The sequence below is a fragment of the Nannizzia gypsea genome, genomic scaffold (genome assembly GCF_000150975.2).
Source record: "Nannizzia gypsea CBS 118893 supercont1.6 genomic scaffold, whole genome shotgun sequence".
In the NCBI taxonomy this organism is placed as follows: domain Eukaryota; kingdom Fungi; phylum Ascomycota; class Eurotiomycetes; order Onygenales; family Arthrodermataceae; genus Nannizzia; species Nannizzia gypsea.
The window spans coordinates 623,540-645,946 of record NW_003345196.1 but is presented as its reverse complement, the minus strand read 5'-3'; the positions used below and the strand labels follow the sequence as shown (position 1 = coordinate 645,946).

General features: G+C 48.5%; 11 protein-coding genes across 11 annotated transcripts in view; 6 read left to right on the top strand and 5 right to left on the bottom strand.

Moving 5' to 3' along the window:
- Positions 1 to 1,028: 1,028 nt before the first annotated feature.
- Positions 1,029 to 1,748, top strand: MGYG_06849 (charged multivesicular body protein 5; the record flags this gene model as incomplete). Its single annotated transcript, XM_003170809.1, has 2 exons — positions 1,029 to 1,094; positions 1,167 to 1,748. 2 exons carry the CDS (start codon positions 1,029 to 1,031, stop codon positions 1,746 to 1,748), a joined length of 648 nt encoding a protein of 215 aa, XP_003170857.1.
- Positions 1,749 to 2,851: 1,103 nt separating this feature from the next.
- MGYG_06848 (hypothetical protein) lies at positions 2,852 to 5,552 on the top strand (the record flags this gene model as incomplete). Its single annotated transcript, XM_003170808.1, has 3 exons — positions 2,852 to 3,919; positions 3,979 to 4,553; positions 4,622 to 5,552. 3 exons carry the CDS (start codon positions 2,852 to 2,854, stop codon positions 5,550 to 5,552), a joined length of 2,574 nt encoding a protein of 857 aa, XP_003170856.1.
- A 684-nt stretch (positions 5,553 to 6,236) lies between these two features.
- MGYG_06847 (ankyrin repeat protein) lies at positions 6,237 to 7,172 on the top strand (the record flags this gene model as incomplete). Its single annotated transcript, XM_003170807.1, has 1 exon — positions 6,237 to 7,172. One exon carries the CDS (start codon positions 6,237 to 6,239, stop codon positions 7,170 to 7,172), a length of 936 nt encoding a protein of 311 aa, XP_003170855.1.
- Positions 7,173 to 7,319: 147 nt separating this feature from the next.
- Positions 7,320 to 8,601, bottom strand: MGYG_06846 (myo-inositol 2-dehydrogenase; the record flags this gene model as incomplete). The annotated part of the gene is made up of 3 exons (XM_003170806.1): positions 7,320 to 7,680; positions 7,760 to 8,485; positions 8,567 to 8,601. 3 exons carry the CDS (start codon positions 8,599 to 8,601, stop codon positions 7,320 to 7,322), a joined length of 1,122 nt encoding a protein of 373 aa, XP_003170854.1.
- A 620-nt stretch (positions 8,602 to 9,221) lies between these two features.
- On the bottom strand, positions 9,222 to 10,099 carry MGYG_06845 (hypothetical protein; the record flags this gene model as incomplete). Its single annotated transcript, XM_003170805.1, has 4 exons — positions 9,222 to 9,329; positions 9,403 to 9,467; positions 9,543 to 9,933; positions 10,007 to 10,099. The coding sequence occupies 4 exons, from the start codon at positions 10,097 to 10,099 to the stop codon at positions 9,222 to 9,224; spliced, it is 657 nt and encodes a 218-aa protein (XP_003170853.1).
- A 373-nt stretch (positions 10,100 to 10,472) lies between these two features.
- Positions 10,473 to 11,869, top strand: MGYG_06844 (3-ketoacyl-CoA thiolase; the record flags this gene model as incomplete). Its single annotated transcript, XM_003170804.1, has 3 exons — positions 10,473 to 10,482; positions 10,564 to 11,011; positions 11,071 to 11,869. 3 exons carry the CDS (start codon positions 10,473 to 10,475, stop codon positions 11,867 to 11,869), a joined length of 1,257 nt encoding a protein of 418 aa, XP_003170852.1.
- A 206-nt stretch (positions 11,870 to 12,075) lies between these two features.
- MGYG_06843 (DlpA domain-containing protein) lies at positions 12,076 to 13,050 on the bottom strand (the record flags this gene model as incomplete). Its single annotated transcript, XM_003170803.1, has 5 exons — positions 12,076 to 12,249; positions 12,314 to 12,412; positions 12,486 to 12,799; positions 12,859 to 12,934; positions 12,994 to 13,050. The coding sequence occupies 5 exons, from the start codon at positions 13,048 to 13,050 to the stop codon at positions 12,076 to 12,078; spliced, it is 720 nt and encodes a 239-aa protein (XP_003170851.1).
- A 511-nt stretch (positions 13,051 to 13,561) lies between these two features.
- On the top strand, positions 13,562 to 14,671 carry MGYG_06842 (hypothetical protein; the record flags this gene model as incomplete). The annotated part of the gene is made up of 3 exons (XM_003170802.1): positions 13,562 to 13,977; positions 14,042 to 14,087; positions 14,153 to 14,671. 3 exons carry the CDS (start codon positions 13,562 to 13,564, stop codon positions 14,669 to 14,671), a joined length of 981 nt encoding a protein of 326 aa, XP_003170850.1.
- A 155-nt stretch (positions 14,672 to 14,826) lies between these two features.
- MGYG_06841 (hypothetical protein) lies at positions 14,827 to 15,301 on the bottom strand (the record flags this gene model as incomplete). The annotated part of the gene is made up of 4 exons (XM_003170801.1): positions 14,827 to 14,980; positions 15,021 to 15,040; positions 15,095 to 15,187; positions 15,254 to 15,301. The coding sequence occupies 4 exons, from the start codon at positions 15,299 to 15,301 to the stop codon at positions 14,827 to 14,829; spliced, it is 315 nt and encodes a 104-aa protein (XP_003170849.1).
- A 703-nt stretch (positions 15,302 to 16,004) lies between these two features.
- Positions 16,005 to 19,540, top strand: MGYG_06840 (histone acetyltransferase mst2; the record flags this gene model as incomplete). Its single annotated transcript, XM_003170800.1, has 4 exons — positions 16,005 to 16,507; positions 16,586 to 16,665; positions 16,730 to 16,777; positions 16,851 to 19,540. 4 exons carry the CDS (start codon positions 16,005 to 16,007, stop codon positions 19,538 to 19,540), a joined length of 3,321 nt encoding a protein of 1,106 aa, XP_003170848.1.
- A 2,371-nt stretch (positions 19,541 to 21,911) lies between these two features.
- Positions 21,912 to 22,407, bottom strand: part of MGYG_06839 (hypothetical protein) — a gene marked incomplete at both ends in the record, with an annotated part of 758 nt that continues 262 nt past the window's right edge. The window contains one exon of the mRNA XM_003170799.1: positions 21,912 to 22,384. Coding sequence (XP_003170847.1) covers positions 21,912 to 22,384 — 473 coding nt within the window. The remainder of the gene's footprint in view (positions 22,385 to 22,407) is intronic.

The window sequence follows — 22,407 nt, the reverse complement described above, 5'->3', positions numbered from 1 at the left end:
GTGAAAAAAGAGAGAGAGGCAATCCAGAGCCGGGATCGTGAGTGGTCTATGTGGTATGGCAAGCCGGCGGTACAGTATTTTCTAGAATTGATGGCTGACGGGCGGCGGCCGGAGATTTTGAAAGACGGTCCAAGATGCTCCGGAGGTTCGCATTGATTGATGGACGATGGAGGGGCAGGAAAGGGAAGACAACGCCGTAGTCGACCTGAGGCCTGGTCCGGAGCAAGAAAGACAGTTAGCAACAGGAATGCCGTGGCTAGCACCGTCCGATGCGTTAGGTAGGGCAGTGTTGTGCGAGTGTTGTTGTTGGTGGTGGCTCGAGACGGGACGTCGGCGAGAGACACGAAGGAGGCTGATTGATGACTGAAACGAACACCCGTAACTCACTAATATGACGTACCTGGCAAGCAGAAAGGGGGGCCCTTGATATACACCCAGAGAGCAGCAGTCGCTCGAACCTGACCTGGGCACGCACTTCTTTGCTTTTCTTCCCACTGTTGCCTCTCTGCCCTTGCAAGATCTCCAAGCTTCCGGTTCTCGCGTTCCGGTTGGTGTGGGTGGTCGCTCTCGAGGCGCACCGGGAACTGGAACTGGAACTGCTCGTTGTCGGGGAAATAGATCGCACGATTCCGGCGCTAGCTGCGTCTGCGGTCGAAAGTGCGCAAAAAGGAACGACGGCGTGCAAGCCACGTCACGCAGGGCAGGCCGCAACACAGGGCGCTCTCTGGTTATCCGAAGACGAGCCGGCGCTGAGCAGTGTCAAGTCGCAGGAAGACGAAGAAGTGCGTCAACTGCGGCTGCTTTTTCGTGCTTTTTCGTCGCTTTTTCTCTGTTTCTTTTGGTTGTTTCGAAGTTTTTTTCTTTCTTTCTTTGCGCCCCACAAGAGGGAAGAGTCACGTGAGGTTATCTGATTTCGCCTTCGGGGACGACGTCAAGAGCGACAGTAAAGACACACGCAGGACAGCGGCAGGAAGAAGCAGGGGATACTGAGAGAAGATACTAAGCGTATAAGCAGAGAGACTAATAAGATGAACCGCCTCTTTGGCACGAAGAATACAGCTCCAAAGCCGACGCTGGAGGGCGCGATATCAAGTGTATGTGCTTCCATGGCAGCAGCCTGGGGGGAAACGATGAACAGAACTGCGGAGCGAAGCTGACCAGAGCAGGTCGATGCCCGGATATCAAGTATAGACGTCAAGCTGGCTGCGCTGAACGCCGAGCTGACGGCCTACCAGACCAAGATGTCCAAGATGCGAGACGGCCCCGGCAAGACGGCGATGCGCCAGAAGGCACTCAAGGTTCTCCAGCAACGGAAACGCTACGAGGGCCAGCGGGACCAGCTCTCGCAGCAGTCCTGGAACATGGAGCAGGCCGGCATGATGCAGGACAACCTGCGTAATGTCATGACGACTGTCGATGCTATGAAGACTACAACAAAGTCGCTCAAGCAGCAGTACGGCAAGCTCGACATCGACCAGATCGAGCGCATGCAGGACGAGATGCAGGACCTGATGGACATGGGGAATGAGATCCAGGATAGCATCAGTCGTGCATACGACGTGCCTGAGGACGTGGACGAGGCTGACCTCGATGCCGAGCTGGAGGCTCTGGGAGAGGAAGCCATGTTTGAGCAGGCCATGGGCGGGGAGGAGGCCATACCGTCCTTTATGCAGGACGAGGTTGCTCCTCCGCAGTTCATTGATGAGCCGCCTGAGCAGAATAAGATGAAGGAGGTGGCAGGTGGCTGATCTGCGAGGCCGCTATGACGAGATGCCACCCAGCCTTACCTCCTCACCTACACACACACACACACACACACACACACACACACACACACACACACACATACATACATATACGTACAGGCCAGCGTATTCATTCCTGCATGCGGTTTCTCCTCCTGCAGCTCGTCCCTTCGGTTCGACGGTAAATGGCGCGGACAAGGTTGTTCCCTTTCTTCTTTTCTTTTCTTTTCTTCCTTTCTTTTGTAGCGCTTTGTGTCCAAAGCTTGAACCCTCCCTTACGGCCAAAATGTAACATCTAGAGGGGCATCGTTCCGTACATAAATGGATCATACCTACGAGTTAAACCTCTCTCTGGCTGTCTCTATTCTTTGTCTGGTCCTGTCATCTTCCCGTGGCTCAGTGTGCTGCCTGTCTTGCCATGAACCAGCTATCGTCACCGTCGGTTACACGCTGTCAGACCAACTGACAAGATAAACACCACCACCGGTCGAAGGTAAACAAGGCAAAAGCGACTGAACTATAGGACCGGCCTGGCTCCCTGTAAACAAAATAAATATCCGACATATTAATGAAGGGACACCCGTGTATGTTATACCTTGCTATCGGTGTAAAATAACGGTCCTGCAGGAAAACTCCAGCGCTTACATGTTCCCGGCTTTTTTATACTCCCGCGTCAACAACCATCGCAGCGCCGTTGCTGTGACAACAACCATCGACGGCGCCGCGACGCAGAACCGAAGTGAAGCGGTCCATGATGATTTGCGGATGACCTTCAAGCGTGCATTTTTCCCTTCTCATCACATTTCTTTTCTGGATCTGTATTTATACGCCGCTCCTCCACCTTTTTTATCCTACATCGCCGGTTGTTTACCTTCTCGCCAGGCACAACATAAACATCGCCAGTCCACCAGCCTCGGAGCTCTCTCGCCTCGGACAACCACCAAGAGAGAGAGAGAGGCGAGACGAGACCTCGCTCTAGTTATTTGTCTGCTTCTTCTTTGTCGATTTAATTGACTTCATTCGAGTGTGGTTGGTTTATTATGTCCGTCCTGTTGCGCTTTGCCTAGATGCTAACACCAACAACAGGCAATCCCATAGCAACCATCATGACCCCGTCGATTTTTAGCGATTCACGCCCTCAATCCTCCAAGGTTTCGGCTCTTAGGTCAATTCTGCCTTCTGGCGGACACAAGAGAAGCAAATCTGCCTTTGAAGCAGCTGTTCGAGGCGGCCCTGTCCATCAAAGTAACCCTTTGGCTGCCAATTGTCTGCTACCAGCAGACCACCCCCACTACCGCCCGCAACAACAATACCAGCAGCCTTATCCAGATCGTGAGGCAAATAGGAATGCCTCAAATTCCCGGGCTCCGTTGCAGGACAACTCAAACCCTCCTGGAAAGGCCCTCCACAAGAGATCTAAGAGTACCTTATCTCTCAAGTCCCTCCTAAAGGATAAAGGCACCAAGGACAAGGACAAAGACAAGGACCAGGCTCTGAAGGAACCAGTAAAGCAAGAAGCAGCTCCCAGACGGTCCAAACCAAAGAGGACAAAGTCGTCGACAAGCTTGTCTTCGCTCTTCAGGAAGCACCAGTCTCGCCAGAAGGATAACGATTCCGGATCCAGGGATAAGGAGAATTTCTCTCCTACTGATATCTTCGATGACGCTGCTTCCATCGTCCCCAGCGTTTATACTGCACATTTGCCTCCGGATAATGGCTCTGGATCCCGCTATGTTCCAGAGAACAGACGGACAGTGGCTGAGGAAATGTCACTATACACTCCACAGGGATACTCGCCGTCGAAGCAGAGAAACTTTCACGACCACCATCAACCTAGTCTTACCCGTTCTGACAAGTCTAGGCGCAAATCTGAATCTATTCCTTCAACTTCTGCCGGCGTTAGGGAAATGCTGGCTACTGGCCGTAAGCCAAGTCCTCTAGGCCCACACAACTCTAATCTTCCCGAGCGGAAGAGCAGCTCCAGCAGCAACAACTCTCAAGCCTCATCCAAATCCAATGAGGCTCTAGCAAAACGCAGAGTCTCCAATGGCCGCCGAAGCTCTCGGGTCATGGCTGCAATTGCGGCCTTCAATGCTAAAGACCAGCAGTCCGCTACTCCTAAGCAGAATGACCCCAAAGCTACCGCCATTGAGAATGCATTCGAACAGCTTCTGGTTAGTTTGTTTGGTTTTGGACCTCTTCCATACGAACTAGTTACTCATCAGTATTCTAGGAATCTCGAAACATCCCTCTCAACATGCGTGATAAAATGAGGGCTCTGGACACTAATATCAAAGCAGACTTTGTGAACAAGCATGAAATGACACCAACTACCCCCTCTGGCACCAGCCAGAAGAAGTTTGGGTTCTTCAGCAGTGACAAGGAGGCCGAAAAGGGCGCTGATAGTGGATCCCGCAAATCTGCAACCAAGACTCGCGCTCGGAGCCGCACTTTCACCAAAAATGATTCATCTAACTCAAAGAAAGGTAAAGGGGAAACCACACCTTCAAAGCGGCCAAAGTCGGTCGACTTTTCTAGACCATCAAGCTCTTCTTCTCGAGGCATATCCGCCACTGTGCTTAACTCTTTGCAGTATATTCGCACTCCCAAGGAGACTGATGAACCATCAGACTTTGTCCACTACCTTAAAGAAGTGCAGAAACCAGAAATAGTCGAAATTGCCAAACTACACAAGCTTCGTATCTTGCTACGAAATGAAACTGTGGCCTGGGTCACTGAATTCATGTCCTGTGGAGGCATGGATGAGCTCATTCAATTGCTCTACAGAATTATCAAAGTAGAATGGAGGTGAGTTGTCCCGGAGCTCCCTGATGGTGCTTTTGCTTTTTATGACGAATACTGACATTCTATCATAGGGAGGAACATGAAGATACCCTCATGCACGAAGTTCTACTTTGTCTCAAGGCACTATGCACAACTACAACTGCGCTCAACCACATTCGCTCCATAGAGAGCCATCTTTTCCCCACATTACTTAACATGCTTTTCGATGACGAAAAGAAAGGTCCCAGCGAATTCAGCACTCGCGGGATAATCATCAGTTTGCTGTTCACTCTCTTATCCAATGCTGGTCCTGGTGAACAGGTGTCTCGCGCGCATACCATACTATCCTATATGCGCGACCCAGCACCACCAGAGACAGCTCAACCACTCTCATTTATTGCAGATATCTACCAGCCTCGACCATACCGAGTCTGGTGCAAAGAAGTGACAAACGTTACCAAAGAAGTTTTCTGGATGTTCCTACATCACTATAACGTTGTTCCGGCCACGTCGTCGTCGGAAGATGGCTCCGTTGACCCATCTCAGCCCTATTCGGAACGCCACTTCCCTCCACCACACCCCCCTGTCCCTGCAGCCCCGTACATCGGAGGCGTGGAATGGGAGGCCACGAGCTACCTTGCAAACCACCTAGACCTCATGAACGGTATCATTGCTTCTATGCCGACAGCCGAAGAGCGCAACAGGCTGAGAACGGACCTGAAGGCATCTGGCTTCGAAAAGGTCATGGGAAGGAGCCTCCGCACATGCAAGGAACAGTTCTATCCCGCTCTCCACGCTGGCTTGAAGGTTTGGGTTGCCGCCGCCGCAGAAGACGGCTGGGATTATCAGTTTGTCCGCGAAGGCCCTCCGAGAGACGCACCTCCCAGCAGCCCCATCAAGACAGCCGGTAATCAGAGTCCGAAGAAGAGACCAGGAATTGTGAGCGAAGCTCCCCCACGCCTAGACTTGAACGTTGGCGTTACAAGCCCCGATCAGAGAAAGTCAAGCGGTGATTGGCTATGACGTCCTATCTTTTATTTTCTCTTTTTTTCCTTCTTCCCCAATACTTTTTCCTTGTTGTCTTCGCGCAACTACCTCCCTAGAATGGCTACACAATGGCTTCCTTCCCTAACCCCAAGTATATTTTGAAACTACATACGCTGCTCTTGTTGGTGTGTTAGCCATTGCAGGTCTGTGATTGACTCATATGGAAAAATTCTTCGATGTGGTGTTTTGGACCAGCCTATCAATACGAATATCAGATGGGATATGATTAACGATCACCGATACTTCTCTCCTCCCCCCTTTATTGGAATGACTTTATGACCCTTTTTTCTTTCCTTTTCCTCTTGATATTGTTTTGGTATATGTTCTATGGCTCTGGAGTTATCTTTTCCTTGCAAGATTGGACCGCACCTCGCATAGTGCTTGTTGTTTAGCATTTCTGCCCCATAGCCTTATATTATTCTCCAGATTATTATTCTACTATTATTAATGAATAAAATCGAAGGACCTATCTAATTACCTTTTGCTCACTGCGCCATCGCAGCTGAAGCCACGTGATGAGGTATCCGTTGCGGTCAACAGGGCTCTTTTAGGCACCCGATTCGTTGTAATCCTTTTCCGAAAGGGCACACAATGCTACATGATCTTCTCATATTTGCGTCGATAGGCCAGTGAGCAGGCAGGGTATATGGCTCAGCTACAATGTGTGGCGAGTTTGAAGAGCATCTGCTGTATCAGTATGATGAGGAGACCCTTGTTCACCACATTAATAGATCCAAAATATCCTCAGGGTCATCTAGCCTGTTCTTCCTCTCACCAAATCTGGTCGCTAAACGGTACCCTCGCGGCGAGGAGAGTGGTCCCCTCATAGCAATAAGACGAGCAAGACAGCTAGGCATCCCGGTACCGAGTATCCAACGAGTCGTCGAAAGTCATGACCGCCATAACATCTATGTCATATCGGACAGAATCAGGGGCCGCACCCTAGAAGACGCCTGGATTTCCCTAAGCTGGCTCAGGTCGTTGCTACTCGCCATACAATTACGGCGGTTTGTTCGGAAGATGAGAAGCCTGACCTCAAAGACTGCCGGATCCCTTTCGGACGGAAAATGCAGGTCTATGTGGCTGGGTACCTATTATGGCCTCCCACCTCACGCGAGTTCTGAGGCTATCACGGCATTTGTACGATATTGGTATAACGTATCTCCTTTACCTTCACGGAAACGCAAGGCGGCGGCATACAGGGCATCATCCTCTTCACCATCAATACTGACCGGCACGGCGGCAACATTCGAACCAGACCGGCACTTCCCCCTGACCTTCTCGCACCAAGATCTCGCACCCAGAAACATCATCGTTGATGAAAAATTCCGTCTCTGGCTCCTGGACTGGGACCAATCCGGCTGGTACCCTATATATTTTGAGTATGTTTGTATGCAGAATTTCAGCATACCCTTTAGTTGGGGGTTGCTGGCCAAGGTCCGCTGGTGGATGTTCTGTTGGGTCTCGGTTGGGATATACTCCAAGGAACAAGAGGTGCTTCATCAAGCCTTGGTAAACTTTACTCGGTTTGCGGTAGACCAAGAGGGCATCCCGTTGCAAGGGACAGCAATGCGTCTACCAGCTCAACCTAGATAAAGAAAGGGCAAGGCGGTGGGAAGGGGTATACTTCAAGCCTAACTGCTGATAAAGGTTTAGAGGATCATCTAATTCAATACGGCATGAATAGATAGACGGCTCAAAAGAAAAAAAAAAAAACGAAATAGACACAACGTCACAACAGACTCATAGCGACTGTTCATACCCAGTCTTCATTATCATTTGGAAAATCTTAATGTCCGCCATCGCATCCGTTGCTGTTGTCTTGATTATCTTCTCGTCATTCAAAACAGCTTCATATAATTCCTTCATCTCCAGAGTGAACGGATCCTCATATGTCTTTCGAACGGTGGATTCTATGTATTCGCCATTGGGGCCTAGTTGTCGAACAACCATGGTTGTTGGCAGTCCCTTGACATATGGGGTATCATAGCAGACCTTCACAGACTTTGTCCTTCCAAACACTTCGATGCTGGCATCAAATCGTGGTATCTCATCCCACCCTGATTCATAACAGACGGCGAAGCCTGGATACTTGAGCAGGGCACTACAAATTGTTAGATATCCAACTATATTAAGAGCTTTTCTTTGAACAGGATTAGTCGAGAATTGAAGGCAAGTCTTACCTCCAGAACTGAGGGCCTGTATCTAAACAAATAGAAGCACCAAGTACCCTATCAGGGATACCAAGACACTCTCTCATGGCACTTAGGTCATGAGACGCCAGGCCAGTCAGGTGCTTCCACATATTGGCAGTTGCTGGGTTAACTGGAATACCAAGCTCGACAGTCAGTGCCTGTTCCAAGGCTTGACTCGTCCTTGTAGCAAGTTCTACTGCATCATTTTCACTATGATCAGAGAATTTATTTGGAAAAGTCCCGGACTGTGAGACAAAACACGAGTTCGGGCCTAGGATATCCCTGACCGTTGCATGAGAGATGCCGCCAATATCACCGATCTCGTTTATGGCGTCGACAAAGGCTCCAGCATAGCGCCTCATATACCCAATCATCACCCTGCCAGATGAAAGTTTTTCAGCCTCTAAGACGGCTTCCGCGTCCTTTATCGACAGAGCCATGGGTTTCTCGCAAAAGACGAACTTGTTGTATTTCAAGCCGAGCAGGATATGCGGAACATGGTACGCGTCATTACTTGCAACAAGTACGACCTCCACGTTTTGGGACTGGCATAGCTCTTCCGCATTCTTGGTGATCTGGAGGTGCGGGTTGGAGATCTTGCTCCTGCAATGCTCCAGAGCCAGAACCGAAACATCACACAAGTAAGTGACAGTGAATATGTCCGAGAGATGTTGGAAATTTGGTATATGTATCACCTGCGACACCTCTCCGCAGCTATGGATTGAATATAAATAGAGTGGAGTGGTCAGCGACGGGTTGAATATATTGTGTTCCACGACATGGACCGTGACGTACCCAATAATCCCGACCTTTACTTTGCGAAAAGCCATATTCAAACAAAGACCTGATACCTTCAAGTTTAGGTGGAGAGAAGAATTCAGATTATCTCGACGAGTAGCTGGGAGTTTGCTGGCCAAATTGTCAGCAGGAGGAGGTGAACTTGTTGTCCCTGAGCTGAGTTGGAGCTGAAATGGAGCTGAAAGTTGCGGCTGTATATTATGCAACCCCGCATAAACAAGCCGAATAATAGGGTTGCTTACCTTAAAATTGCCCTCAGAGTAAAGAGAGGTTGTTATATCGACTCCCAGCGCCTAAGAAGATGATCTACAGTAAAACGGTTGGCTCTCGAGACGACAAAGATGTTTCTATGGCGATGTTGTTGTTAACTACGAGAGATGTTGGCGATTTGTCTATATTTAGCTTTGCGGCCTCCATCGCTAAGCCAGGGGGTCTATCGACCGCCAATAATAAGTACAGTACAATATTATACAATCTAGGCTCTTATCATACAACGTTGCCACCAGAGACGATGCGTTAGAAGTTAGGATCATGTCTCTAGAACTTTTGGAGGAGGGATGCAGTTCTATGAACAAGCAAGAAGATAAATGCCGCTAATAACAGAACGTAAAAAAGAAACCAACAATATATTCGTACAAGGTGCCAGGGTCGATTACTGGCTTTCGGTCTTCCCAGCAGGGGAGGTAGATTCATTTCGAAGCGCGGGCCGACGTCCTGCTAATACTGAATCATCGAGAAGCCCCTTGACATAGTCTCGGAACTATTGATTATTCACAGTTAGCTTTTTGCAAATATATACCCTTGCGAAGTGAAATATAGAGTGGAATACTTACTCCTTGGAATGGATTGGGGCCTGAATCCTTCATTTCCATGAACAAGACCGCATATACCAAAACAACTATGGAGTGATATCGAGGTCAGCTTTGCTTGGGTCATAAAGCTCAACGAATATAGCACAATATCAAACACATACATCCAATTAACCCCCATTGGACTAACTTTGTCCACTTTGTCCACGTAGGTCTTGCCCATTTTTGTTTCGAGCGGCGTCTGTACTTGCGCTCTAATCTGAACTGTTGTTTTGGCGATAACTTGCTCATGTCCGGTGGCCATTTCCTCTTTGCCTTGTACGGGTTGACATATTCTTCTCCGGCAGGCTCAGTAGGGGGCGAAGAGGCCGCATTGCGACTCGAGGTGGTAAAGGAACGGGATGCTACTCCGGTCGCAGACCGTGTGGTGTGCGAGAGAAAGCGGAAAGCTGATATATATGGCAGTTGTTGGATAGTAGAGGTATGGCGGAGAGACTGCGAGCTTGGTAGCGCAGTAGAGATTTTGCGACTGAAGGATAAAAGAGGTGACTGTGCCTGATACTCTGTTAGATTGATATATAGAAAAGCATCTCGGGCGTGGTTAGTTAACTAGAGAGCGATATATTACCGTTTCAATATGTATGCGTGAGGCTATGCTAAGCCGGCTTTGCGCACATCCCACCCCTTTGCTCGACACCAGTGATCTAGGAGCAATCGACATCTTGAGCAGGTCTTGCGATCTATATCGATCTCTATCTTCCTCCTTCGCCCTGTCATCAAATCTTCACATGGGACTCGCGCTCTTCTTCAAAAAGGCACCAAAAGCTTCACGTGACGGGAGCTCGGCCCATCACATAATCACGGAACAGGATAAATATCATTCCATGTGCCTCGGCAACTTTCTGCCAACCTTAAAGTTTCCTCCCTTAATCAGATGTTCGGCGGACGAAAAGAAGCAGCATATAAAGAGCAACGCCCGAGATATCCAAACTCCCTCTGCTCCTTTTCTTCTCACCACATTTTCTATATATCACCGACCTTAGAGACTCTCCTTACATCGTCCTGCCCTCCCTACTGCCTTCACTCTATTCAACATGTCTGCCAGTGAGTGTTCCTCCCAAGCTACGTCATAGAGCGTAGAACCATGTAGCACGCGGTATACTAACATGTGATGCCTTTCTCCAGCATACCAGCGTCTCGCTCAAATCTCTAAGCAAGTGAGCCCAAGCAAGAGCGGTAGCTCTGCTATTCTCGAGAAGAACCCAGATGATATCGTTGTTACATGTGCTCTTCGAACGGCCATAACAAAGGGCGGTAAGGGTGGCTTCAAGGACACCGCTGCTGCCGACCTCCTGGTCGGCGCCTTCAAGGCTCTGATTGAGAGATCTAAGATCGACCCCTCGCTCGTTGAGGATATTGCTGTTGGATCAGTTCTGCCTCCCGGCGGTGGTGCTACTGAGTTCCGTGCTGCTGCTTTGGCCGCCGGCTTCCCTGAGACCTCTGCCGTCAAGGCCCTCAACAGACAGTGCTCCAGTGGCCTGCAAGCTATCGTCGATGTCGCAAATGCTATAAAGGCCGGTGTCATTGACGTTGGTATTGGAGCTGGTGTTGAGAGCATGTCCTCTCAATATGGGTATGTTGTTTTCTCCCTTACCCTTGCTATTTATATTATCACATTCTAACATATGTTAGCCCCGGAGCCGTCACGGAGTTCTCTGACCTACTCGAGAACCACATGGAGGCTGCCAACTGCAAGGTTCCTATGGGAATCCTCTCCGAGGACATGGCCAAGGACCTCAAGATCTCCCGTAAAGACCAGGACGCCTTCGCCGCCTCTTCCTACCAGAAGGCCATCAAGGCTCAGGAAGCCGGTCTCTTTAACGAGGAGATCGCTCCTCTCACCGTCAAGTTTGTCGACCCCAAGACCCAGGAGGAGAAGACCATCACAGTCTCTCGTGATGACGGTGTCCGACCCGGCATCACCCCTGAGTCGCTCTCCAAGATCCGACCAGCCTTCGCCGCCGACGGCTCGATCCATGCCGGAAACTCATCTCAGATCTCTGACGGTGCAGCCGCCGTCCTCTTGATGAAGCGTTCCACTGCTGAGAAGCTTGGCCAGAAGATCATCGGCAAGTACGTCACAGCCAGCGTTGTTGGTGTCAAGCCTCTCCTCATGGGCCAAGGTCCATGGAAGGCCATCCCCGTTGCCTTGGAGAAGGCCGGTATCTCCAAGGGAGATGTCGACATTTATGAAATCAACGAAGCCTTTGCTTCCCAGGCTCTCTGGTGCACCAAGGAGCTTGGCCTTCCATTCGAGAAGGTTAACCCTAAGGGTGGTGCCATTGCCTTCGGTCATCCTCTTGGATGCACTGGCTCCCGCCAGGTCAGCACATTGTTGACTGAGCTGAAGCGAACGAACAAGAAGATCGGTGTTACCAGTATGTGCATTGGAACTGGAATGGGTATGGCCGCTGTCTGGGTTGCGGAGTAGATGTTGAATCTCCCGGCAGCCAACATTTAGATGATTTAGATGATTGTTTTTTTGCCCGTATATAATGACATGTTGCGAGGATAAAAGCGGCTTGTCCCTTGAGCTGATTTAACTGTATTTATATCAATATATATCACTTCCTTTTCAATGAATCTCAAGCATATAAAGTAAAGTCTCACCCTTTACATTGAGTTACAGTAGGATGCTTAACTGCCTCTATGCTTCTTGAAGGCTTCAAAAACAGTCGATCCATTCAACACATCTGCTTTTACCTTGTCGTCTGCAGGAACGAGATTGGACATCAGCTCCAAGACATCACCGACCAACCCGCTTGGTATGACTACAACACCTTCAAGAGGGTCGCAGAAGAGTATGTCGCCCTAATACGATCTCTAGTTAATTTCCTTCTAAATTAAGCAAACAACCAGTTCGGGAATCACTTACTGGGTTAACGGTTACTCCATCAATGCAAATAGGCACATTCCGAAACGCAGCTTTGGCCTCTGCACCGGTTCCCACTGTCGAGGTTCCCCTAGCCCATACCTATTACTCTGTAGTTATTACCTGACTACATACGGGAAGCCCAGAGCAACTCTCAAGTAACACTAGTACATACTGGAAAGCCTAGACTTCGCAGCTCAGCAAGATCCCTCACCCGGCCATTAACCATCGCTCCTTTTGCACCCCTGACCTTCATCCGTGATGCCATAATTCCGCCTAGAATAGCGCATTTCTGACCGGGTGGCTGATCAAGCAGTACAATGGTATTTGGATCTGTATTGTCTACCCAGTGTGTTCCAGGGGGAAACCCATGTGTCTCATTTTCGGAATATGCAGGTAATGGATCATCCTTGGATACAAACTTGATCGTAGATGCATAACCGATTATCTTTGGCAGGTTCTCAGCATCCCTAGAAGGCGAAAACGGCTCTTTTTTAATTCAATGTTAGGTTAAGTATTTCAAATAGATATCTATCTGCTACCCATACCGACATCAGCTATAAATCCGGCATATTTGATAGCACCCTTTGGGACTTTCTCGAGCTTCAGCAGTGCATCTGATAACTGAAGGCTCTTGTTAGTATCATAAATAGCCAGACAGGGAGAGAATTGACTAGTTATACATCACACGCAGAATACTCCTGCAAAGCTGAGAATATCTCATCATCCGTTTTCACCATGGTGGTTGTTCAGTGTTGGTAGTGTTGGTGCCTTTATTGTAGGTATTTGGTCACCACATCACACTATCGCTGATGATAGCATCCCAACGGCGAGACGGACCCCGAAGGCCGCCAAACCATTATTAATCCTGTCAATAATTATCCACTCACTCAATCCTGTTGGTTCATATTCGGAACTTTGCCGTGTCAACAGCTTCTCGGAAACATAGCCAGCTAAATACCTAGCTGGCTAGGCAGCTCGTAATAACGGGTAGTCATTACTGAAATAAAGGCTCGAGGACTGCGTATATTATTAATAGAAAAGCGTCCGTGACAGTCTGGTTTCTCGTATAGCGATTCAATAGAGATGTTGAAGTTAACTAAGTTAACAATCTCGTTAGTCCAGCGTATAAATAATGGTTAACCCCGCCAACCACCTGGGGATTCATACCTGCCAAAGCTGTTTAATGATTTTCTTCCATTAATTTAATATCAGTCAAAGACAGAGAGACAAAGCACTTTCAAAGATACAATGGCGGATATACCTACAATAAAGGCACTGCCCACCTTTACTAGGGAGCAGTTGATTAAGTACTTTAGCCGACTATATCAATGCCAGCCCGACGATGGGGAGAAGAGACTGAAAGATATTGAGCATTTGGTCGTTTCTGACGCTCTAGAGGCCCTGTTCACCCTCCAGCGGCGACATTTGGCGACATTCCCATTCTCTAACTTGGTTCTCCATTACTCTCAACACTATACAATATCGCTTGATCCAGATGTCCTGTTCCATAAGGTAGTGGAAAGGGGACTTGGCGGTTACTGTGTGGAAAACACTGGGCTATTTTCAATTGTGCTTCGGACTCTTGGATTTAAATTCTACTCTGGGGGGGCGAGGGTCACAAGGAGTCTAGTTGCTGGGCCTGCGAATGCCGAGTTCCATGGATTGTGAGTGATATTATCAAACTGCAGACTCAATGGTTGGGAAAGAGCTAACATTGGTGCTGGATAGCGGCCACCAAATATTGATAGTTATTATAGACGGTATTAAATATTTGGTGAGTCAGTTTACCACTACGCACTACAAATTGTCGAGTGAAAACACACTAAGTGGAGAGTAAAGGTGGATGTCGGATTCGGCCCCCAGGGACCTACGCAGCCTTTGGTGCTGAAGGAAGGGGAACCAGATCTAACCCGCGTTGTCCAGATGAGCTTGGTTCGGCAGAATCTAAGCATTAACACTGATCCTGACCAGCGGCCATGGCTGTACCGATTCCGCAATGACTCTGATAGCGAGTGGGTGATGGCCTATTGTTTCTACGAGATCGAGTTCACACATGACGACTATGAGGTCATGAACTATTGGACCAGCACGCACCCAGCGAGCCTCTTTACCCATGGTATCATCTTTACGAAATTCACGCTCAACGTGGCAGAAGACGACATCGACGGGGTCGTAATGCTCCTAAAGGATACCGTTAAGAGAAACCATAAGGGGAACTTTGAAATTCTGAAAACTCTAAAAAGCGAGGAGGAACGCGTTGACGCGCTGAAAGAGTTCTTTAATGTACATCTCCTGCCGATGGAGATCCGCGGCATTCGCGGAAAGAGCACCGAGATCAAGCAAGTCTCTGATTTTTGAAGGATGGGTGTATGTCATAGATAATTTCCGAAATTATTATAGACCGTTGGATAAACATCTAAATAAAACTAGTTGATTCTTGGCTCCAGCTATATTGATACAGGTTAATTAGCGGCTCTGATGATATTCGGTGGGATCGGTGGGATATCATAAGGCTATCCAGCCATACCTTCCATGGGTTGCTGTATGCGAAGCCTGGGGGTGCAGCATGGTTGCTTGTCTGTCCTCTCCTCTGGCCTGTAAGCCGTAGGTCTCGTTCCATCACTAGAGTGTTTGAACAATTGTATCAGTAATTGGGTAGCCGGCGGCCTGGGACGTAACGAGTTCGCATGCTAATGGCACAACTTACTTTGCTATCAAAGAGTTAGTCTAAGGCCCAAGTTCAATTGAGAGAATAAACTGAAGGTAGATCCGCAAACTCACCTGATCCCACGCATCAATGCCTCTTCTTGGGTTCTTGCGGCCGTTTGAATAGTACTTGAGAGTCGAAAGACCAACACCGGTCACGCCGAACAACTACGGCAAAACAGTTCACATCAACATTTGGTCACTCCCACTTCCCACGGGCAACTCGACACTTACACCAATAATGATCCCATAAGGGAGCAAAGCCTCGAAGGGGACTCCCATTTCTGCGACGCAACGAGTATCCTGCTGTTATGCTTCTTCCTGTCCGTAATCTCACTGGCGAGGGCAAAAAGTCGACGGACGTCGGAGAAAGCAACGAGACCAGAGCCACTAGGGGCCCGATATGGACTAGCGCTATATAAAGCTTGGCGTTGATAAGTCAGCAATTTTCGCTGAATGGCTCGAACTTCAAGTCAAAGAAGGGAGGGGATGCGAGTAAGAAACGGCCTGAAAAGACTCGCTGGCCCTTGATACGACTGATTTTTCCTTCGATTTACGCGTTGCTGCAGAGGAGCTTACCGGTTAGTTGCCCTTTGCGTTCTCCTGGTGCGGCCGGTGGCGAGCTGGCAGTGGTCGCGTCCGCATGCTTTTTGAAGAAAACGCCTCCCGAGAGCTTCCCAGAAGAAGACTTGGATAGCTAACCGTTCTATCCTCAGTGAATATCGCAGTATAGACGCATTTGCGCAAAGCTAATGCTTCCTTATGCTTACGTGGAGACCTTTTCAATGACTGTCGTCTACCGAGATTAAGCCTTGAGCCGCAAAAGACCTATTTCTAAGAAAGCCGAGACGAGCCTACGTGTTGAATCCGCTTATCAAGAGAGGAGAAACGAAGAGACAAAAAGAGACGAAGGGGAGAGATAGAACAGGGGAATTCCGGATGGTGCAAACAGCTCGCCAATCTGGCGACTGTAGTGGCTCATACCATGGCGGCAACCCCACTGGCCGCTTACGATAACAGCTACCCAGAACAAGAACCGGAAATAGACAGCGAACAAGACGCTGAAGGGGACGAAGACCCTGAGTTTTATGATGCGACTGCGCACGTTGGGCTAGTCACGACGTACGAAGACTCGACTGTGAAGGTTGATGGAGCATACCATGGGGAAGTGGAAGTTCTCGAAGGGGGCGCTGTGGACGAAAATGATATCAGCCATGAGAAAGAACCCAACCTCATAGACAGTGGAGATGAACCTAAGGAGAAGACAGATCAGGATGCCGCAGTTCTGGAAAGTGCTAGCGAGGATGGCAAGTCTGCGAGTGACGCAGATGAACTGGATGCGGAATTCGAAGAGCTTTCAAATGATAGCAACGCAGTTGTCAGCGAAGTATCCTCTGAATCTGACTCTGAAGCTGAAGAGGATTGGGAAGCTGAAAGCAACGAGCAAGAGGATGCCGATACAGAGCTCCCTGTTGATAATAATTGCTTGTGAGTCTTGATCGCGTTATGATTAATCACCTTGCATACCTGCCACGTTTTTACTAACCAAAAAAATGCTTTCTTCAGTGTTTGTAAAGAAGATGAAGAACATGATCCAAGTGAAGTCTTCGAAGAGCCATTAATATGCGACACATGTGGTGTTCATTGTAAGTTCTGCAGGGACAGGCTTGGCTAGAACTATGACAGGGGGCTTAGCTAACGGTTCCACAGGCCATAGGGAATGCGGCCGCGAGGAAGGCCTATTTAACGATGATGATGGTAAGCGAAACCCCTGCCACTATGCATAAGAGCCTAGTTCGGATCCTGACCAACTAACTCGTTATAATTTTAGATGCCAGTAAATGGAAGTGTTCGTTATGTAAATTTCAGAACTCCCAACCAGACATAAGGAACTCCTCCACTGCCCGACAAAAATCTACCGTCTCTAGTGTTACAAAAGATCTGCTCCCTGCGGACAATGATACCCAGAATCCAAATTCTCACTCCGTATTTAAATCCTTAATCATCGACGACGATCCACTGGATGGCTCCCGCTCTTTGCGAAAAAGGAAATCATCATCCTATGAGGCTGAAAATAGGCGCCCGACCACACGGAAACGACGGAAAGTCACTCCTCCTCCGCACGGACAAGTCTTGCCGACAACAAGGGCCAGCGGGAGTCGTTCGCGTGCCGCGAGCCAGAATCAATTTGCTGAAAATGATGATGCAACCGTGCACGAAAACCGGGCATCTCGTCAGAGGAGAACTCGAAATACACAAAAACATTACTGTACTGTTGTGCAGAAACAGGAAGGACGCTTAATACTCTCATTCAACCTTGACCAGGAAAAGCTTCAAAAGATACTGAACAGCAAACCAAGGCCAAGGAGCCAACGGCGAAGACCATTGCCTAAACCTTCAACTATACCCGAGCCTACCCCTGTATCACATTTTGCACCAACGAACCCAACTCCATATGCTGCCCCTTTCTACTCCTTCCACGACCGAGAGAATGATGAGCTCAAGTCAAAACCTTATGGCGGAATTTTGTCACAGGCCGAAGCAGACACATCACGAACAGTACCACTGTCAACAGATAGGGATAAGTTTGAAGCAGCCCGCCAAAAGGCGGAAGAAGAATGGCGAAAGAAGATGATAGCAAGCGAGGAAGATTCGGATAATGCGCTCTTATCCTCCCAAAAGCTGTCAGGCCCACCAAGCAAAATCAAGTACATCAATTTCGGTGGCTTTGAGATTGAGACGTGGTATGCAGCTCCATATCCCGAGGAATACAGTCGCAATCGGGTTTTATACATTTGCGAATTCTGCCTTAAGTATATGAACTCCGATTTCGTTGCATGGCGACACAAGCTCAAGTGCCCTGCAAAACATCCTCCGGGCGATGAGATATATCGTGAAGGCTCTGTTTCTATCTTTGAGGTGGATGGCCGGAAGAATCCTGTCTATTGTCAAAATCTTTGTTTACTGGCGAAGCTCTTCCTAGGATCAAAAACACTTTACTACGACGTCGAGCCTTTCTTATTCTACGTTATGACAGAATACGATGAATGGGGCTGCCATTTTGTTGGATACTTTAGCAAGGAGAAGAGACCCAGCTCTTCGAACAACGTCTCCTGTATTCTAACGCTGCCCATCCATCAGAGAAAGGGTTACGGGAATCTCCTGATTGATTTTTCTTACCTTCTTACTCGGCTAGAAGGAAGGACAGGCTCTCCAGAAAAACCATTATCTGATATGGGCCTGGTTTCCTACCGCAACTACTGGCGTCTTGTTCTATGTTACAAATTTCGGGATAAGAAATCACCGACGAGTATTACAGCGATATCTGAACAGACCGGTATGACCCCCGATGATGTTATCTCTGCCTTGGAAGGTCTAAGTGCACTCGTTCGCGATCCTGTTACCAAGACCTATGCACTACGCCTGGACTACGACTTTTTTGAAAAGTATATTGAGTCTTGGGAGAAAAAGGGCTACGTCAGGTTGAACCCAAATTCTCTAGTATGGACGCCGTACATAATGGGCCGAAGCAACAAGTCCCACTATGACCATGCTCCTATTCATACTGTCGCTCCTCGCGAAGAAATTGATGCCGATGGGCCAAATGCTTCAGCTAATCATGTGTCCAACAACTCATACGGCCTCGGTATTAACGCAAGTGACGCTGATACGACAAATAGTGTCGCTGGAAGCGGTGTTGATATTTCCAATGCCAATGGACAGGCCTTCTCTGAAGCTTCGCCTTCACTGTTTGATGCTCCAGGGCCACCTTCAACCAGCGCGTTATCATTTGCTGATGTCATGGCTAAACAAGCTCCTAGTACCAATGGCCGTCAATCATCGTCTACTCCTTCAAACCCTGCGTTCGGCATTCCTGCGACGAGGTTTGAGATTTTTCCTCCGCCTCAAGGGACTAGCACCAATACCCCTACTGTTAAGCGTCGACCTGGCCGGCCGTTTGGGACTCGGAAGAAGGTTCGCTCCACCGCTCAATCTCCAGCCAGAACGAGCGGACAGAATACGCCCAAAAAGAGCAAGCCATTGCGATTAGGGACACCCTCCACTGCAACTAGGCCCCTACGCTTCAGTGTTCGCCGGGCAAGGAGTAGCATGTTAGGCGACAATCTGGATATAAAGCATGACACTGATGTTGAAAGCCCTGGTGGGACCAACCGATTTGACTATTCTAACTCATTTCCTGCAACGGCCAACGGTCCCACCGATCAACCCGAAGTTAACTGTTCCCCCGACGATGTGAAAAACGACGAGGAGACTTATAACAATAAAATTCCAGAATCGATGGAAATTGACCGGCAGTTGCTCAATGGTATAGAAGACCACACTCGCAGCCACCAGCCGAGACCGGCCGATGATGCGAATAACAAAGATACTGAGCTAACAAATGGTTTAACGATCCCGATTGATGATACCTCTCAACCTGTCGCTGCTCACCTGGACAACCCCGGCGCGAACGGAAACCCCGATACTACTCCGGAAAAAAAGATCCCACTGCAATGCTAACCTGCGAATAAAAATTTTAATACATGCTCACTGTGGCCCGACAATGCAACGGGCTTATATGCATTCCCACACCCACAACCTCTTATGTACCGTGCCCTCTCATCAATTTTACTTCCTAGACAGCTTTTTTTTTCTCTCCCTCCTTATTGGCCTACTTTCTTGCTCTTCTCAGATTGGTGGGAGAATGACCCGATAACTTTGCTCGGCGCATATGGTTGAAGAATTCAGCTGTTTACCCTTCTCTATTTACCTTTACGTATTATTACTGTTGTCATTATTATACCTGCTCGACGGATCTGTCATTCCATTACCCTTCATTCTCGTTATTTTCTACCCTAGCCTGATCCCCTCATCTCGTCTAGTTACCCCAATAGCCATGTAAACTTATTGGCGTTTACATACCTCTATATCTAACGGCCCTCGAACCAATAAATAATACCACCTCTTCTGAATACCTCATTTAATTATTTAGTTGCAACATTTGCACTCTTTTAATCTCATCATTGCATTTCGTCACAGCTTTCCACAACATCTAGTTTTACCTACCCCGTAGGCTTCTCTCTCCTTTTCGCCACACAGGTATGAATGCAACTTCGTTATCTCCGTCAAGGTAGCACCCGAGAAGAGGATGGCTTCTTCGCCAGCCGAGGAATCGCCGGTTATCCCCTTTGCAAAATTATACGGAGTACCCCCTCCGTAATTATCTATTTAGCAACCAAGGCATCGTTCTTTGTTCACAACAAAGCCACACCCCCTATTATTGTCAGGAGAACGAAAACGAACATCCGGTCGAACAAAATACCAGGCCAAGGAGCTACCGGAGTCATATTCCTTCTTTTTACTCCTTATTGTGTCTTCCATGCTTTTTTTCTCGATTTCTTCTCCCGTTTATCCCGCACAATGGCCTCGCTCGCCAGGGCGATGGTCAAGTGGGAAAAGGGCTGCAGCGTCAAGCTGGCCAGCCAAACGGCCTGCCTGATTGGAGTCACGGAGACAGGCAACCGAGCCACTTTTTGCGCCTGACTTAACCCGTAACGGTCAGTCGTTTACTTGCAATAAAAGTGATATATCAGATTTTAGGCCCATGAGCAAGCAGGGGGACAAGGCAGATGAGGATGCACACAATGCATATCAGCACCATGTTTACCCATGAAATTCCATCATACATACATCTGGAGCTTACTCCATACAGAGTACTTGGTGTCATATGAAGATCAAGTAACATTGCATTCTTCACGTTGTAGTTGTGCATTTGATCTGACGATTTGCAAAAGGACTGCCGAAGTGTTTGACTTCGGCTGGATTTTAAATGCACGAAGCTATATTGCAAGGCGCCTAAGACGACGTAACTAACTGATTTATTTATCTGCTGCAGAATTACACTTCATATACTCCGTATAACTAATTCTATTCCCGCTAGGAAGAAAGGATGGCCGTTGATGATTAAATTAAGCTATCTTGCTGCATTTATCGTTCCCTGAGGTTTGAACGTCATCATCCCAATGTAGGTTCATACCTACCAGACACCGAGGCATGGATCACCGGGAAATAATGGTTATATCTTTTACGTTGTTCCTTGGTTCGCTATGGGCAAGCTGTGGGCTCGAAAGTTGTGGTATCCGGATTCGCCCTGCAGGATTGCCGTTGATAATCCATGGATTCTTCCCGTTGCTTAATTGATGGCTTCCCTTGGTTCAATATCGGCAGAGATGATCGTGTGCAAGGGCAGCGACCAGCACGTCCTCCCGTAGAAGCACCATCCCCGTGATAACGATATGTTCCTTATCGTAGAATAAGGCGCCTTACGCGGAAAGTATATGATTAGAAGACAGCAAGCCCGCAATTGATGACATGCGCAGGTGGCAGGTGTCTAGAAAGCGGGACTCCAGCCGTGGGTTTTTACGTGGGATTCTTTTTTTCCCTACGGAGTACTATTCCCTAAACTGATATGTAAAACTAATGCCATGGCGAGAGAGGCATAGGAGCTAATCAGCCTGCAGCAATGAGCTTGGTGGTCCGGGTGATGGCTGGAAAAGTTGTGTGACGTTGGCAGGGAGAACCCAAAGCTGATCCCGTAGTGATTTAGCTATTTCTTTTTCTGGGGTTTCACCGATGTTCAATGTTGCTCTCTTGCGGAACGGATAAGGAGGTACTGATCCCATAGAGAGGGGTTGAATTGTGCTTCCGTTACAGCTTGTCTAGCGCGAGAGCTGAAGATGGTTCGTATTGAGGTCTCTATTGTTGCTAGGACTACCTCGTAAGCATGGCGGGGAAAATGTAACGCGGGGCCATAGCGCATACGATAGTAGGTAAGTAGGTAGGGTAGCAAATGAAAAGGCGTTTAGTTTACACTTCTTCATCGTCATCACCTTCAAACGGAGCTGAGATAGTTATGCTCATCCTCGTCATCAACAACGCCAACATATTCTCCCCTACGAGCAGCAAAGGCGTCTCGCGAAGCATATGGTCTCTGTCTCTGTCCCCAGGGATTGGATAGGCGGGTATATCCTTTGAAGCTTCGCCAGAGGCTAGAAAAGAGTAGTGGGAGGGCGGTTATAACCGCCACTGTTCCAGCGACGATAGCGACGGGGATGGTAATGAGAGGGGAGTTGCCTGCGAAGAGCGATTCGGGCTGTGATTCGCCTAGTCGGATACGGCCGAATTTGCCGTCCCATTTGGAGAAGGCCCAGTATCCTATTGCAGTAGCTGCGGTGACGGGGAAGAAGATAGCAAGGAAGATGCCGAAGCCGCCGATGCCGGGGTGTTTTTTCTCGAATTCTTTCTTTTTGTTTGGGCAAGGGCGGGCAACGATGTGGTCGAGTTGGTGGCCCGCCTTCGCAGGTGCTTACTGGGAGTTTCCGGTAGCC